Consider the following 17,567-nt stretch of genomic DNA (forward strand, 5'->3'; position numbering starts at 1 on the left):
CCGATGGTCCCTCCTCCCCCAGTCCCTAGCAACGACCTTTCTCCTTTCTGTCTCTGTGAATCTGATGGCTCTACGTCCCTCATGTAAGTGGAATCATACACTATTTGTCCTTTTGTGGCTGGCTTGTTTCACTTAGCATAATGTTCTCAAGGTTCATCCATGTTGAAGCATGTATCAGAACATCCTTCCTTTTCCACTGAATAGCATTATGTCTATGCCTATAACTATATATCACACTTTACTTATCCATTCATTTATTAATGGGCACTTCTGTTCTGGGCTTCCCTGGTGGCTCAGATGGTAAAGAACCAGCCTGCAATGCAGGAGACCTGGGTTTGATCCCTGGGTCAGGAAGATCCCCTGGAGAAAGGAAAAGCTACCCACTCCAGTACTCTGGCCTGGAGAATCCCATGGACAGAGGAGCCTGGCGGGCTCTAGCCCATGGGGTCTCCAAGAGTCGTGGTGGCCACCTCAGTCGTTAGACTGAGGGACTAATGCTCTCACTCCCCCTATGTTGCATCTGCTTGGCGGTCATTGTGAATAATGCTCCCACGAACATGAGTGTGCAAACATTTCCTGGAGTTCCTGCTTTCGATTCTTTTGGGTGCATACTCAGAAGTGGAATAGCTGGATCATATGGTAGTTCTATATTTAGCCTTTTAAGAAACTGCCAAACTGTTTCCCACAGCAGCTGTACCATTTTACGTTCCCATCAGAAATGCACAAGTGTTCTAACTTCTCCGCATTCTTGCCAACACTTGATATTTTCTTTCTTTTTTTTTTTTATAATAGCCATCTTAATGGATATAAAGTGGTGTCTCATCGTGGTTTTGATATTTAGTACTTCTAAGGCAAATAAACCTTAACTCTCTTTTTCTGAAGCTATTCTTTCTCTTCTTGCTTCTTTCCTGTCCTTCTACCAGCTTAGATTAAAGCTGTACACCATTAGCTGCCATTCAGAAGTCCCATAGTTGCAGGTTTTCCTGTTAGTTTCTACCTAAAAGGCTGAGATTTTAAAATATCATTTGGGAAACATGGATTTTGATGTATATGAAAGCAAAATAGCGAAGAAATAGCAAAATAGAGAAAGTACTGTCTTGTGAGGCTCCCCTGCTGGGTCCCAGTGGGATCTTATAAAGCATTCAAGGGTTGCTTCTGCCCCAAAAGAGACTTAAATGCAGAGAGATCAACTCTCCCACCACTGGCTCCAGTGAGTGGCCATCCTCAGGGGCTTGGAGCGTGTCTCTCCGAGGTGGTTCTGGACATGAAGCAACAGTTACTTCCACACACTGGAGGGCTGCTCACAGGGCTAAGAACATCTCTCCAAATGCTCTCCTCCTCTGCTTCTTGTCTGCTCTTCTGGCCAAGAAGGAAACGTAGACCTTAGCTCTGGCTCAGGTGGAAACATTCTGGGGCCAGAACGAGTTGGGTGGAGAGGGGGCCTTGGAGAGGGTGGTAGGCAGGGCTCGTCCCACAGGATCACAAAGCTCAGGTTAAAAACTTCAAAGTCTACCCTGGTACATTTTCTGTAGGAAGCCTGATTCACTTTGCATGTTAAAAATGTGAGCTGTTAACTGGGAGGCAGGGGACCATGTAGGAGGCCCAAGAGAAAGGAGATGGTGGCTGGGACCAGGGAGCTGGCTGTGGTAATGAAGAGAAGTGAGTAAATTTGATTTGAGATACTCACATTGTGGGGTTGAGCTATCAGAACTTAGTGATGGATGGCTCTGGGGGGATTGGAGTAGAAATGATTAATTCAGCAAATGATGCCACCATGAACCAAGATGGACACAATAGCAAAGGTGCAGACGGCAGATTTAGAAGTGTCTGGAAAATGGAGAGCTTGCCCCCCCACCCCGGAAGGCACTTGCAGTAGACCTGGGCCAAGTGATCATAAGCCCTTGTTTCAGTTTGACTTGCCAAAGCCACATTTGGCCTTTGCTCCTCAAAACGATGCTCACTATGTGAGATTGAGAAAGACAATTACCAGCCAACTTGGCATCCTCTACATAGAGTCCAGCAACCATTGGGTAAGAGCGGGCTTGAGTTGTGCCTGCATTTTGGTGAGGGGGTTGTTCCAGAAGGGGATTTTATGTGGGATGCCTCCAAGCCCCTTCCTTCTCCCTGCTTGCCCTCCTTGCCTCACTCCTGGAGCAGATTGCTGAAGGCTTCAGTGTCCCACATGCTGAAGTTTATGAGACATGTGGAAGGAACAGCAGCTTCCCTTCCTCCTAACTAGGAAGGTCAGCTTCCTGCCAGGAAGACCTTGATCCCCTGCCTGGGTCCCTCCGCCCCACTGCTTCCTCATCTGCCCCAGCCAGTCTGCAGGTTCTCGGGGTTTGTTACTTGAATCACCCCTTTAGTATCCAGTACTAAATTCTCCACTAGTTGGAAGATTTGGTTGCGAGGGACACAGACCTTCTGGAGACAATGAAGCCAAGGTGAGATGTTTGTTAAAAAGTTGTGGGGGACCTGGTGACTGCAACCAGACTGTCAAGTCCTGCAGCAGAGATTAGGCTGCCAGGAACTGCGCCAGAAGCGATTAGAAGGGTTACAGGAGAAGACTGGGTCAGGGCTACACCAGAGACCCCTAGGGAGGCCCTGCCTGGGGCAGTAGCCTCCAGAGGGCACTAGACTACCAGGAGACTAAACTGGAAAGGGATGTCAGATAGTCAAGGTCTCCATATAGGCAAGGTCCAGAGAAGACAAAGGCACCCCACTCCAGTACTCTTGCCTGGAAAATCCCATGGAAGGAGGAGCCTGGTAGGCTGCTGTCCATAGGGTCATGAAGAGTTGGACACAAATGAGTGGCTTCCCTTTCACTTTTCACTTTCCTGCATTGGAGAAGGAAATGGCAACCCACTCCAGTGTTCTTACCTGAAGAATCCCATGGAGAGAGGAGCCTGGTGGGCTGCCGTCTATGGGGCCGCACAGAGTCGGACACGACTGAAGCGACTTAGCAGCAGCAGCATAGGCAGGAACTAAGTTTGTGCCAGAAGACTCAGTAATCAAGATGTGTATGTATGTGCTAAGTCGCTTCAGTCATGTCCAGCTCTTGGCAACCCCATGTTTTGTAGCCCACCAGGCTCCTCTGTCCAGGGGATTCTCCAGGCAAGAATATTGGAGTGGGTTGCCATTCCCTTCATATATTTCTAAATTTCATTAATTATTATTTTTTATTTTTTGACTGTGCTGGGTCTCTGTTGCTGCATGTGGATTTTCTCTAGCTGCAGTGAATGGGGGGGTACTCTCCAGTTTTTGTGCGTGGGCTTCTCACTGTGGTGTCTTCTCCCAGGTGGTTCAGTGGTAAAGAACCTGCCTGCCAATGCAGGAGACCCTGGAGACTCAGGTTTGATCCCTGAGTTGGAAAGATCCCCTGGAGAAGGAAATGACAATCCACTCCAGTATTCTTGCCTGGAGAATCCCATGGACACAGGAGCCTGGCGGGCTACAGTTTGTGGAGTTGCAAAGAGTGAGACGCGACTGAGCAACCAACACATACTCTTGTTGCAGAGCATGGAGTCTAGGCGCTCAGGCTTCGGTAGTTGTGGCACATGGGCTTAGATGCTCCGTGGCACGTGGAATCTTCCCAGACCAGGGATTGAATCCGGGTCCCCTGCATTGGTAGGTAAATTCTTAACCACTTGACCAGCAGGGAAGTTCCAGATAAATTATAGTTTTTAAAATGTATATAAATGCAAGAAAGATTCGTGCTGAACAAATTATCAAAACTTTACATAAAGGTAGGTGGTGGTTGTTTTCTGACCCTGCTCTACTGGGCAGTAGGAAGACTTGTTCCCAATTGACCAAAGGGTCCCAGGCTGTCTGTGCTCTGGCCTGTGGGTTTATGAGGGTTGACAGTGAGTCTGAACAGATTGGGCAAATTGGAGCTTTTTAGCTAACCATGTTTTCCCACTTGGTTAAACCTATTTTGTATTTGAGAAGTGTACATAGGGGCTCATATTTTTTCATTCCCCACAAGCTCCAGTAGGACTCCCCAGGGCCCTGGTGTCAACCCTGGATAAGCTTGTAAGACATGTAAGATATGATATGTAAGGACAGCTTGCAAAACATACACTGAGGCAGAAAGCATCTTCAGATGGAAACAAAACTGCAGACTCTGCCTATCCCTACCTCTGCATAAACACCCATTACAGGGTGGTCAGCAGCCTGATGAAATTTTGAAACCGAGTTACGGCAGGCTAGTGCTCTTTACCATAAATGAATCATTTATCCTGTTATTTGATTCTTAAATCCTTTAATACATCTCCCAAGAAGTCCACTTTGGAAAAATCACCAGAAGAATTAGAAGAGAGAACAAGGGAAGACAGAAAACCTAAAAGTGTTTTTTCCCCAGATTTTTAAAAATTAAAATCCAGTTGGCCTGCACTGTGAAAATGAGTTAGTTGAATTACAGCGTCTACAATGTTCTGTCTACAATGTTCACTAACATAACACCGGTTTCTCTCTGCCTTCTTTGCAAAACAGGGAACCTCAAGGGGAGACCAATCCTGAGCCTTGGCTTGGGGAGGCAGGCAGGGAAGGTTATACCCAGCAGCCAGGAAAGGGAGGGACGCTCTGGGGACCTCCCATTTCATAAGGTTCTCAAGAAAGAAGGGTTGGCCCTTTAGGTGGTCTCCTCAAACTGTTTCCCAGGGTTTTGGCTTCTCCTGGGCCCAGTCCCTTGGTTGACAACACTCCCGGATAGAAAAGGCTGGAAAACAGGCCTTTTCTCCACTTCCCAGTGCCTGTCGGGATGACTGCGTGGGCTCTGGGGCCCGCGGGAGGGGTGGGTTTCCAGAGGCCTCTTAGAATGGTCACCTGGTCAGCAGTGTCCCCTCACAGGCCTCGCTCTGCGCAGAGCGATTCATCTCGGGGATGTGGCGGGTCTGCTTGGTCGTGGCCAATGAGGGGGGCAGGTCCTCACACAGAAGACAGGCCTTAGTCCTGCGCCACTAGGCGCGGTCCTGCCCTCAGGTGCCCTTAGCAGCTCCTCGTAGCCCCGTTCTCTGCCACCCCCTACCCATCACCACCCACCTCCCCTTCCATCTCGGCCGGCTCGGGAGGGACCGCTTCTTGGGCAGGGAGGAGGGCTGCTGGGAGCGCCAGGCTCGGGCCGGGAGGGCGCGCACTGGCCAGGGGCCGCCTGCGTGGAGCTGTCCAGCACCCGAGGCGGGGCGCGCGCCCCCAGCCCGCCCCAGCCGCCCGCACCCGCCCTGCCAGCGCCACTGCGGCTCGGCGGGCGTGTCACGTGGCTGGCGCGGCGCGGCCTCCGGGCTCGGGCGGGCCAGGGGCCGGGCGGCGGGACCCACAGACCCGCGGACGCTCCACCGGCGGCACCGGCCGGACGGGCTGGGCGCAGCGAGGGGCGGCCGGGGGGAGGCGCCAGGGCCGGGCGGGCTGCGCGCCGCGGGGCATGGGCGCGCCGGGGGCCCCCGGGCACAGGCCGGCCGCGCCGCGGGGCCCTGGGCGCGGGGGCAGCGGCGGGCGGGGGTCCTCCCTGGCGGCCGCCGCTGAGCCCCCGCGGGGCCCGTGAAGCCGCGGCCGATGTGGCCCCGCGCGCGCTGCGGGCCTGCACCGCCGCCTCACAAAGACGCCGCCGGAGCCGCCGCCCGCATCCGGGCCGCAGCAGCCGCGGGAGCCCGAGCCGGAGCCGCAGGCGCGGGGCAGGAGGCGGCGCCCGCGGGCGGCCGGCCGGTCCCGGCATGGAGAAGCGGGCAGCCGCGGGGCCGGAGGGGGCGCCGGGCGCCCGGGCGCAGCTCGCTGTCGTCTGCCTGGGTGAGTGGGCCGCGCGGCAGCAGCGGGATCGGTCCCCTGCCTCGTAGTTCCGCACCGCGCCCTGGTCGGACTCGGGGCGCCCCTCTCTCCTGGTTTCGGCCGGGGCTCCCGGGGCGGGCACTGCGAGAGCTCCAGCCAGAGGCGGAGGAGACTGCGGCTCCCCGGCATCCCGGCCTGCTGGGGTCTTAGGCCTCTCTAGCAGGGTGCAGAATAGCGTCCGGGAGTCCGGGTGAGCGGCGCGCGGGGCGGCCCGCTATGCGGACGCCTGGGATTGGCGGGCAGTGACTTTTGCCTGACTTCCCCGCTCTTAGCCTGGCGGCGATGGGGGATCCGGGCCTCCGGAGCTGCGGACAAAGGCGAAGCCCGCGGGGCCGGGGCCGGCGGTCCCCTGAACGGGTGACTGTTTCCTGCCTGGAGTGGGTTGGGGGCGGGAGCCAGCCGGAGCCGGGATCGGGATGCGCGGCAGGAGGCAGTTGCTGGAATGACTCCTGTCTTCCCTTTGTGTCTTCTCGGACCCGGCAGGGCAGGCCTCAGCAGCCCAGGGGGATGTGTCTGGGGAGGGCCGAGGGGACGCACCCAGCCCTGCCAGAGCTTTTCTGTCCACCTTTCCAGGGCCGTGTGTGCGGGAGAGGGGAAGCAAGGGGTTAAATCCTGTAGCCACATGGCTCCTTTATTTACCATGATGAAGGAGGGAGGCCATTATCTAAGCCCGGGGTCATTAGGGGACACCCTATGGTGTATTCAGTGAAGGCTCTGTAATCCCAGAAGGTTTGTTGAAGCCACTGAAATGACAAAGTGAAAAAAGAAGCCTGTTCATTTTAGGGTGCACTCTCTTCTGCCCCCAAGAATCTAGGAGCTGGGGGAAGGCCCCTGCCTTAGCTGCGTGAGCAGATCTCAGTAGGCTTCATGGCCCCCAGAGTGCCCACTCCCCAATCTGTCTGTGTGGTCCCGTGCTCCTGAGTGCCTGGCTTCCCCCCGGGTGCAAGGCAAGGCGCAGACCCTATGGCCTCCCCCAAGGCCCTCCCCGTCCAGCAGAGCCTGGGTGTCCTGCCAGGGGGCAGCTGGGTCTCTTCTTCACCAGACGTGGGGTCACCCCTGTAGAGATGTTCTCTGCTTCCCTTGGCATCGTTGATGTTGGGGAAGGGGGCACCCTGAACCTCAGGAAGTTGAGTGTGCCTACATCTTCTGCTCCCATAATCGCTGCAGGAAAGCATTCGGTGAAAGCAAAGGACAGATCCCATGGTGGGTACTTGAAGGGGTAGGCGGCAGGCAAATTGCCTCTCTTAGCAAGGTCAGCATGGCGCAGTGAGGAGGACCTTGAACCCTGGTGGCTGTGAGTGCCTGTAGAATGGGGGTGATCAGAACTGCTTCCCTCCCTCCCTGGCTGGCTGGCAAGGCCTCTCAGAGGGAGGAAGCCCTACAGTGTGATAGGAGTCCCCTCCATAAGTAGGGCCTGTGCCCGGGTTGAGCAAGGTCTTTCCCTGAAGGATGGTCAAGGCCCGTGGTTCCTAAGCCTGAAAAGGTACAAGCAAACCCCCTCCAATGTGAGTTAGAATTCCCAAGCGTGGGGAATGGTGGGAGTGGCCTGATGCAGCCAGGCTTGCACCCTGCTCTCTCCCACTATGGGTGTTTGGGTGAGTCCTGAGATCCCCTGGGGTTCTCGTTCCGCCCATCCCAGCAGGACTGTAACAGTGCTATAGGCCTTACCCTTCTAGATGAAGAGAATCAGCCTGGAGTTTGGGCTGTGTTGTTTTGCACCCCAAGTGTTTAAGCCCCGAGAGCCACCCCCTCTTCTCCTCCCCTCCCCCACACCACTGAACCCACTTTGTGTCTCCCACAGTGAACATTGTTCTCACCGGGCGGTTCAGCAGCGCCGTTCCTGCCTTAGGTGAGTGACATGCTTCTCCCCTTCCTCCCCTCCTCCCTGCTCTCCTGGTTTAATGACCTCTGAGTACCAACCTTCAGGATCCTGGCTCCACCCCTGAGGTCAGCTGGCCTTTTTCCACCTCAATTCCTGGGCATCTCTGCATCACAAAGGAGTTTTTTGGCACTGGGCAAGCTTATAACCTCTCTGAGCCTCAGTTTCCTCTTCTGTAAAATGGGTGCCTTTAACCATGAAGCCTGGTTAAATGGGCCAGTGAGGTAGGGTGTTCAGCACAGCTTTTGCACATGGTAGCCTCATACCACTAGCAAACTGTCATGGCCTGCACACTTGGCGGACTGTGCTTCCTGTAGGCAGTGGGGGTCCCAGAGAACCATAGGGCACCATAAGATGCCTGCCTGCTTTACAATTCCACCTGGGATTTAGTTTATGAAGGTATGACTGAGTGACAAAACCAAGAGGCCAAAGCCGTTGATGGAAGAATTTGTTACTTGTGTCTTGTGAGGAGGGGACATGCCACGCCGCTTAGGGTCACTTGGGCAACATCAGGTCTAGTCAAGGCAGACAGAAGTTAGGGGAAGGCTTTGGCCAGAGCCTTGATCGAAGTTTCGGGGAGAAGGGCAAGACAGGGCAGAGTAAACATCTTAGGGCTGGCTAGTTTGGCTAATCCCCAAGAGCTCTGGGCTGGGGAGGTGGTCTCTTCGTGCCTGGTACCTGACCCTGGGATGAAATATTGGCTTGGGGTGTGAATTAGGTAAGAAGTCTGTAGGGGTTCCGTCTCGCATCAGCCTGTCTGCCAGGGAAAGACCGGTTTCAGGGACACCGGTTTGCAGGAGAGATGTAAACACTTTGGCTGATAGTTTGGCCCTGTGATAAGCAGGTGCCAAATAGACACAGGGGATCTAAGAAAACACAGTTGAACTCTGTGGCTGCCTCCTGCCTGTTAGAGCGGGTCTGTCCATCCGCTGGCCGTCTTCATGCTTGGGCCTAGTGCCGAGTACAGCAAAGGCCGCCAGGAGTGGGAGCCTTCAGGGCTGAGGCCATCAGGGGCATTTGCCCTTTGCTGAGGGGGCTGCCAGGGGTTGGCGAATGCATAGGCCCAGGCCCTGGGTGCCTTGGTGCCAGGGGAGACATCTGAGAAGGGCCTCGGAAGCTGGAGTCTCGGGGCTGCGGGCTTGTTTGCTGTGTCCTGAGCTCTGTCGTGGGGCAAGAGGTACCTGGGATTTTTATTAATAGTTCTGCTCAGGGTCTGGCTGGCAGCAGAGGCCCACTGAGGCAGCTCAGGGAGGTGGAGGGGTGGGGTGGGGTGGGCTGTCTCCTGGTCGCTGTCCCTGCGATGGGGAGGCTCAGGATTCACAGAAGCTGCTCTCCCAGGCTTGTCTCTTAGATGCAGACTCTCAGCCTCCTTTCCCATTCTCCCTTCAAGCAGCTCCTTCCTGCTCCTGCAGCCTGGCCTCCACTGCTGACCATGCTGGCTCAGGGCCCGGCTTTGCTCAGCACTGAGCCAGCCTCAGTCCTGCCTGACGTCGCGGCCCCCACAGCTAACCACCCAGTCTCCCCACCCCAATTTCCAGGACCAGACAGGCTGGCCTCACCTGAGTCAGGTGCCCGTGGCCATGGTAGAGAGTGGGTGCAGGGGGAAGGGGCCAAGAGGGTGGCAGGTCTTACACATGTGAGTCCCAGGCCAGTCCTCCTGCTGGTGTGTGGGTGGGTACGTGGCTTCAAACATGTCTGTCCCGGCTTCGAGAAGAGATGCTCGGGGGACAAAGTCCATCTGTAGAGCCAGGAGAGAAATCCATCCAGGTTCAGCCTCCTGTTTGACTGCCAGCGGGGTTCAAGCTGTCTGTGCCTGCCTTCCCCACCCCGCCCCCGGTGTCCTGAAGCTGCACACAGAGCCTGTGTGGCCGCAGGGGCTGGGCTGAGCTGAGGCTGTCCTAGAGCCTGTCTCTCACCCTCTAGCATTGCTGAAAGAAGTGGAGACCAGCTTCTGGCTGCCAGTGTCTCCTCCCACCTGAAGCTCCGTGCCTCTGCACTTTCAGGTTTTCCGTGCGATTCCTGCTGTGAGGAGCCCGGGTCATCACTGTCTCGCCTGCCGCTTCCCCACCCTCACTGGGCTCAGTCCCTCCGCAGGGCCCAGCTGGGCCACCCAGGGACCTCACAGGCTTTTGCCTCTCAGCCCCCATCCTGCCCCAGCTTGTCAGGCACTAACTGGGTTGGATAACTCACCCTATGCAGCCCAGACTTTGGCCACTGTGACCCAGGCTCAGGGGCTGAGCCTGAGCAGGGTCTTCAGCGTGTTCTCCATTCATCTGGCAGCTCCGCCCAGGCGCTCTGCTGGGGCTCCCGGCTCCTATCATCTGGCAGGTTGTCCAGAGTGCCGGCAGCCCCTGGAAACCAGATTTGTAAGCTGTGTGTCTTCAGGCTTGCTCATGCCCTCTCGGGAGTATTTGACATTTCTTTGGACCAAGAAAGAAGGACGCTGGTCTGAAAGCGCTCAGTCACCCCTTGCTCCCTTGAGCAGGCAACATTGACTTGAGCAAAACTGTCCAAGTGAACACAGGTCACTTTCAGTTAAGCTCAGACAGACTTCTCTGATGGCCCCTAAAGACCCCCAAGAGCCTCCCTTCACTGCCCACCCCTCATCATACATGCCATCTCTGCCCTCACTTCCCACAGGCATCCCCCCTACTCACCCCACACGCACGTCTGCCTCCAGACTGCTGCTCCCCCACATCTTCCAGCCACCCTGAGATGAGCAGCACCCTCTGACTCCATTTCACTGATGGGCAAGCTGGGGCCTAGGGTGCGACCAGCAGTGTGGACTCCAGGACTGGACTGGATTCACGAAGCTCTTTCTCCTGCCTGCGCCTGGGTGCTGGGGTGGCGGTGGGATGGGAGTGAGATTGCTGTCACAGAGAAGCCTGGGGCTGGTTGTCTGAGCTGGTGATGCCCTCCAGGCCCATGGCCAGGCAGTGTCCAGTTTGGGGTCCTGTAGGGACCCCGGCATCCCTCCCCCTCCACAGTCACTCTGCCTGCGCCAGGCCGATGGCTGCAGTAACCGTGGTCTCTCTGCCCACCCCCCTTGCAGAAGAATTAACAGTGACTCAGGGACATTGCTGCCCCCAATGGGGAAATGTCTGGGGCATCTGAGGGGCGCTTGGGGTGAGGCATGTCTGGGGGAACATGTTGCCAGGGGATTGTTGAAGCAGTGTCTGGATTTCTGCTCCTGACTAGGCTGGTGGTCTGGAGAGACAGGCTTACCCATGTCATGAGAGAGGGCCAGACATGGGTCCCTGCAGGGCTGGCTTTCTCTGGACAGTATGGGGGAGAAACCCGGCCTCCACGAGGGCTCCATCCTGTGGACATGGGTCCCTGCAGGGCTGGCTTTCTCTGGACAGTATGGGGGAGAAACCCGGCCTCCACGAGGGCTCCATCCTGTGGAGAAAGCCTCTAGGCCACAGTGGGTATTGCTTTGCCTCAGGCCTGTCCTGGGGGCTGAGGGGACGGGGGTGACTCCCACACTGGCTGATGGAGCATCTGACTCCGGGTGTAATGTTTGCTTTAGAGACTCAATGTTGGGGGAGGATGTGCTCCCAACCCTGCCTAGGGACCACCCCCCCACCCAGCATCCTGGAGGCGGAGGCGCCCTGACCTCACACCTGCCAGGGTGTCCCCAGGTCAGTGTCTCTGGGAAGCCCACAAAGCCTCACTCATCCAAGGAAACAGTTACTCAGGCCCCTGATCACCACTCCGGTTGTTTAGTCCTTACCCTCCTGGGTTGCGAAAATGCTGAGGCTCAGGGAGGATGACATCCCAGGCCCTGGTGAGTGCCAAGTGGGGAGCCCTGGCTGGTACCTCACCAACCTGGGGCTGTCAAGGCTCTGGCGGCGACCTGATGTGGTCAGCCCTGCTTTAGGGTCGGTGTGGGCGTTTCTCTTCCAGCCCTTGATGTTCCTGTGAGTCACTGCTGGGGGTTAACCCCCTGTGGGTCACAGCCTTGGATCACCCAGACCTCCACGGGTGGAGCATGGGAGGCTGCTGGAGGGCTTTCACTCTTCTTTCTGCAGCTGAGTCTTTTGGGGTTCCAAACAGTCTTGTTGAGAGCCAGCAGAGAGACCCTGCTTGCAGGGCAACAGTCAGGGGTCAGGGAGAGTGAAGAGGTAGGTAGTGTCACTGGGCTCAGGAAAAGCACTATGATTTGTTTCCCTGAGGCCTCAGTTTTTCCCTCTGTAAATTGGGCCTGCCTGTGCCACAGGCTGTTGTGAAGGTCAGATGAAGAAGTATGGTAAGGGGCTATGAGGGGCAGGGGCAACCAAGTGCAGGACCTTGCTTGGTCCTGCAAAGGCCAGGGCACACCAGGGCAGGGTTTGCCACCTTTCAGCTAGGTGAGCTTGGCTGGGTGCAGAGGGCATGTGTAACTAACGAGGTGGGTATAATGAGGCCTGCGGGGCTGGGCATAGAGGCTCATCACCCGTGCTGGCCAGAGTGATCCCTTGTGCTCACTGACACAGTGGACGGTTGACACTTTATCAATGAGTTGACACTTTATCAGTGAGAGGCCCAGCCCACTAGAGGACCAGGGTAGGTCCTGACTCTGCCACTTACCCTCTGCGGCCATGGGCAACTCACTGACCCTCTCTGAACCTTGGTTTCCTCATCTGGTTTTGAGATTCCCTCCTGGTGGCCTCCCACTCACACTCAGGATAAAATCTAAATGCCACACAAGTTGCCATCAGACCCAGCCTGTGTTTCCAGCCACCTCAGGATGTCAGCCCCTCCCTTCAGGCCCATTTTATAAACCTCACTTTGCCCAGGGAATCTGCATTGTCTGTCTGCTCCTCCCCTAGTCTGTGAGCCCCACAGAGCCAGACTTCTACCGGTCTTATGGGCATGCCTGGTACTGTGCTTGCCACATAGTAGGTCCTCAAAAAGCATGGGTTGTGTGAGGCCTGTATTAGGCCCTGAGGTGGTGGGGTGGCAGGCAGGGAACCATAGTGGGTCTGCTTATGCTGGGCCACCAGGCCTAGGGCCGCAGGATTCTCCACTGAGCTGAGACCTGAGGCCGAGAGGCCTTACCTCTGAGGTGCCAAGGCGAGTTGGTAGGCTGGCTCCCAGCCCCAAGAAGAGCTGGGGTCTGGGGCACAGGGTGGACTGTCCTGAGTCCATGGGGTTCCTCCTCTCCCCACTCCATACATACCACTTCCCTAAAGTCTCAAGGCACGCCCATGCCCTTGGCCATGACCACCTTAGCTGGCCTTGAGCCTACCTGGGGAAGGCCTGTGCTCAGGTCACGGGGTGGGGGGCTCAGGGTCACCCTCCCTCACTGCCCCCTCCCACCCAAAGGTGAAGCCAGCGCCTCTCAGCCTCCTCTCCTGACAGCCGCCTGCAGCGGGCAGCTGGAGCGGCACACTGCACGCCGCGGCGTCATCTACAGCCCAGCCTGGCCCCTCAACTACCCGCCGGGCACCAACTGCAGCTGGTACATACAGGGCGACCGCGGGGACATGATCACCATCAGGTACCTGCGTGCGGGGGTGTCAGAGCGGCTCAATGTGGGCCTGCACGTGCTGCATGTGTGATGGTGTGCATGTGAGTGCCTGTGACAAGCACAGTGACCAGAGGTGTGTGAACACACATGTGCTTGTGTATGTGTGTGAGCCCAACCTGAGCAGGTATGGACACGCGTATGTGCGTTTGTGAGCACATGTGTGTGTAGGCATGGAGGGCATGTGTGTGAGGTGTGTAGGTGTGCAAATACATGTGTGAGTCTATGTGTGCACAGGTATGAATCGAATGTACGTGAACATGTGGGTGTGGGTCTCTGGGCCTCTCCCATGGGCTTGTGAGGCTGTCTGTCTCCTCAGGCCTGCCAGGGAGGGGAGCCCTGGGACTGGAGGGCATGGCCCAGTTGTCTGTGAGGTGGCAGAAGTGTCCTGTCTGCCCTGCAGGGGTGGCTTGAGGCCAGGCTGGCACTAAGCCCAGAGCGGGTTCCCCCCCCACCCCCGGCCCCTTGGGGCCATCTCAGCAGGAGACGGAAGCAGGGAGGAGCCAGGTGCTCAAGCTGCAGGGATATAAGCTGCGGGGATGTGCAGAGGGAAGCAGGGTGAGGCGATCAGATGGTAGAACCAAGGCTGGAGTTTGGCTGGGGTGTCACTCCCGTAAATGCAAAGCCTGGAAGACCCAGTCACTCCAAGTCTCCAAGGCCAGTGGTCTGATGGGAACACATCAGGGTCTGTGCCTGTTTTCCTGTGGCCACTGGGAATCTCTTCAAAGATGCCAGCCTTCTTGGCCACTTCTAGAGTACTCCTTGGCCCTGCTCATCCACAGCCTGGGCCAGTGCTTCTCCCCAGGGGATGAGCTGTCCCCCAGCCCAGGCCTGCCCTGTGCACACAGGCCCCCTCAGTGCCCTGGCCTGGGATTCGTGCCGGGTCTGTTGAAGCAAAGCCAGCGTAGGGGGATCTGGACCCTGGACCTTGTCCTTCAGGGGAGAGTGTAAGTGGAGGGAAGTGCCTACCATGGGACTCCTGCCTCCACCTGCGTGTGGCCTTGGGTTGGGGCACCATGTGTGTTCTGGTGGTGGGTGGAGAGGCACAGAGGATGCCTTCACAGAGCTGCATGGGGGCTGACATGTTCCTAGTTGTCCACATTGTCCTGATGCTTCACGGAGCCACTCTTGGACCCCTGGGGGCCTGCTGAGTGGCTGGGAGTGGAGGAGAGAAGGGATGCTGGGGCTGGCCGTCCTTGTGAGCTTAAGCATGACTTGCTGCTCTCTGGCCACCCACTCACATCTGCGGTCCTCCCTACCCCCTGCAGCTTCCGCAACTTTGACGTGGAGGAGTCCCACCAGTGCTCCCTGGACTGGCTCATGCTGGGCCCCGCGGCCCCGCCCCGCCAGGAGGCCTTCCGGCTCTGCGGCTCTGCCATCCCGCCTGCCTTCATCTCTGCCCGGGACCATGTCTGGATCTTCTTCCACTCCGACACCTCCAGCTCTGGCCAGGCCCAGGGCTTCCGTCTCTCCTACATCCGAGGTAACACCAATGGCAGGTGCACCGATGGGCTCCCCAGGGGTGGGGGTGGCGCCCTCCATCTGCCCCCTACCCTCAGGGTTTCCCCCAGTAGCCCAAAAGTTGGAGCCCAGTGTTAGGACAGGAACTGGTCATCTTGCTGCCTTGGGGTGCCTTGGAACCCCTCGAGATCACTGACCCCACTTTATAGACCCTGGCTCAAGTCAGGACCTGAGACTCCCTGGCATTTGAGGCGTCTCTACCCCTCAGGTGGCCAGGGAGAGAGGGAATCCAGGGCCATTCTCCTTGGGTCCTGCCCCTCCCTGGGCCCTGCAGAGGCCTTGCTGGGATGGGGGGGGGGGACCTCCAGCGGGCTGCTGGCCCCAGGCCCCACGAGGAGGGTGCTTCTGCGCACCCCTGACCGTCTCCACCATACACCTCACCCTGCAGGGAAGCTGGGCCAGGCGTCCTGCCAGGCTGACGAGTTCCGCTGTGACAACGGCAAGTGCCTGCCGGGCCCTTGGCAGTGCAACACCGTGGACGAGTGTGGCGACGGCTCGGATGAGGGCAACTGCTCGGCGCCCGCCTCAGAGCCGCCAGGCAGCCTGTGCCCCGGGGGCACCTTCCCCTGCAGCGGGGCGCGCTCCACTCGCTGCCTGCCCGCCGAGCGGCGCTGCGACGGCACTCAGGACTGCGGCGACGGCTCCGATGAGGCTGGCTGCCCCGACCTGGCCTGCGGCCGGCGGCTGGGCAGCTTCTACGGCTCCTTCGCTTCCCCAGACCTGTTCGGCGCGGCCCGCGGGCCCTCGGACCTTCACTGCACGTGGCTGGTGGACACGCAGGACCCGCGGCGCGTGCTGCTGCAGCTGGAGCTGCGGCTGGGCTACGACGACTACGTGCAGGTGTACGAGGGCCTGGGCGAGCGCGGGGACCGCCTGCTGCAGACGCTCTCCTACCGCAGCAACCACCGGCCGGTGAGCCTGGAGGCCGCCCAGGGCCGCCTCACTGTGGCCTACCACGCCCGCGCCCGCAGCGCCGGCCACGGCTTCAATGCCACCTACCAAGTGAAGGGCTACTGCCTCCCGTGGGAGCAGCCGTGCGGGAGCAGCCGCGAGGGCGACGCGGAGGACCCAGGCGAGCAAGGCTGCTTCTCGGAGCCACAGCGCTGCGACGGCTGGTGGCACTGCGCCAGCGGCCGGGACGAGCAGGGCTGCCCCGCCTGCCCCCCGGACCAGTACCCCTGCGAGGGGGGCAGCGGCCTGTGCTACACGCCCGCCGACCGCTGCAACAACCAGAAGAGCTGCCCCGACGGTGCGGACGAGAAGAACTGCTTCTCCTGCCAGCCAGGCACCTTCCACTGCGGCACCAACCTGTGCATCTTCGAGACGTGGCGCTGTGACGGCCAGGAGGACTGCCAGGATGGCAGCGACGAGCACGGCTGCCTGGCGGCCGTGCCCCGCAAGGTCATCACCGCCGCGCTCATCGGCAGCCTGGTCTGCGGGCTGCTGCTCGTCATCGCCCTGGGCTGTGCCTTCAAGCTCTACTCCCTGCGCACGCAGGAGTACAGGTGGGCGCTGGGGCCGGAGCCTCGCTTCCTCCCTGTTCCTGGAGAGAGGGCCTGGGCTCTCGCTTCCTGCAGCTCTGGGCCACCCACCCGGGGCTTCTCCTGTCTGGGCCCCTCGGGAGGCCCGGATGGAGGGAGGCGGGCCCACATCCTGCCGCGGGCGGGCCGCGTGGGAAGCGGGAAGTGCGACCCCCACCCCCGCCTGGCCGGCCTGCCATGCTGCCCTTCTGCCGTTGCCCTCAGGGCCTTTGAGACCCAGATGACACGCCTGGAGGCTGAGTTTGTGCGGCGGGAGGCACCCCCGTCCTACGGGCAGCTCATCGCACAGGGCCTCATTCCACCCGTCGAGGACTTTCCCGTCTACAGTGCATCCCAGGTGAGCCGGAGAGCTTGAGACCGGCCCCCCCGCCCCGCCCCCACGACCCGCCCGGCCAGACCTCAGAGGGGTGCAGGGAGGCCCAGGGGCCGGGTGCGACAGCGTGCAGCCGGGCTGGTCCTGGGGTTGAGGGAGGTGGGAGATGAGGCCTCGGCAGGGTGACGGGCCAGGGGAGGGGACAAGGGGTCCCCTCGGCGGGGGGTGGGGTCGTGCTGACCTCTGCCCCCTCAGCCGCCGCCCCACCCTCCAGGCCTCGGTGCTACAGAACCTGCGCACGGCCATGCGGCGACAGATGCGCAGACACGCCTCCCGCCGCGGGCCCTCCCGCCGCCGCCTCGGCCGCCTCTGGAACCGGCTGTTTCACCGGCCGCGGGCGCCGCGCGGGCAGATCCCGCTGCTGACGGCCGCGCGCACCTCCCAGACCGTGCTGGGTGACGGGCTCCTCCAGCCGGCACCGGGGGCTGCCCGGGACCCCCCGGGACCCCTAACGGACACAAGCAGCCCGGGGGCAGCAGGGGAGGGGCCCCCTGGCGCCCCCAGCCACGCCTCGGAGGTGGGACCTTCCGTGCCACCCCCCTCCGGCCTGCGGGACCCCTTGGAGTCCAGGCCGGCTGACAAGGACAGAAAGGCTGGCAGGGACCCTCTGGTGGCCAGCCCAGCCCCTGTGGACGTGCCTCAGGAGTCCTGCTCCGGCCAGGACCCTCACCCCCTGGCCCTCACTGCCGGTAGCACCCTCGGCCCCCACCCATCAGAGCCACTGGGTGTCTGCAGGAGCCCCCCGCCACCCTGCTCCCCAACGTTGGAGGCCAGTGACGATGAGGCCCTGCTGGTCTGCTGACCCGCCGGACACGCTGATGACCGCCACAGCCCCGCTTTGTAACCAGGGAATACACAGTCATTTCTGCCCTGCCTCCGTGTCCTTCTTTGTTATGGAGAGGCCCACCCGGGAGCCCTGCCAGCTTC

At 59.3% G+C, this 17,567-nt stretch overlaps 1 protein-coding gene across 5 annotated transcripts; it reads left to right on the top strand.

Annotated features, from left to right (window-relative positions):
- On the top strand, positions 5,493-17,514 carry LRP3 (LDL receptor related protein 3). Of its 5 annotated transcripts, none has more exons than XM_018062271.1 (7): positions 5,493-5,778; positions 7,619-7,666; positions 13,004-13,178; positions 14,474-14,688; positions 15,115-16,231; positions 16,472-16,604; positions 16,836-17,508. In XM_018062271.1, exons 1-7 carry the CDS (start codon positions 5,706-5,708, stop codon positions 17,037-17,039), a joined length of 1,965 nt encoding a protein of 654 aa, XP_017917760.1. In that variant the 5' UTR covers positions 5,493-5,705; the 3' UTR covers positions 17,040-17,508. The 5 variants fall into 5 exon arrangements, with proteins under 5 accessions (XP_017917760.1, XP_017917758.1, XP_017917757.1 ...); XM_018062269.1 differs by having other exon boundaries at positions 5,495-5,778; positions 13,040-13,178; positions 16,855-17,514; XM_018062268.1 differs by having other exon boundaries at positions 5,496-5,778; positions 16,855-17,513.

This window comes from Capra hircus, chromosome 18, assembly GCF_001704415.2.
Source record: "Capra hircus breed San Clemente chromosome 18, ASM170441v1, whole genome shotgun sequence".
Classification (NCBI taxonomy): Eukaryota; Metazoa; Chordata; class Mammalia; order Artiodactyla; family Bovidae; genus Capra; species Capra hircus.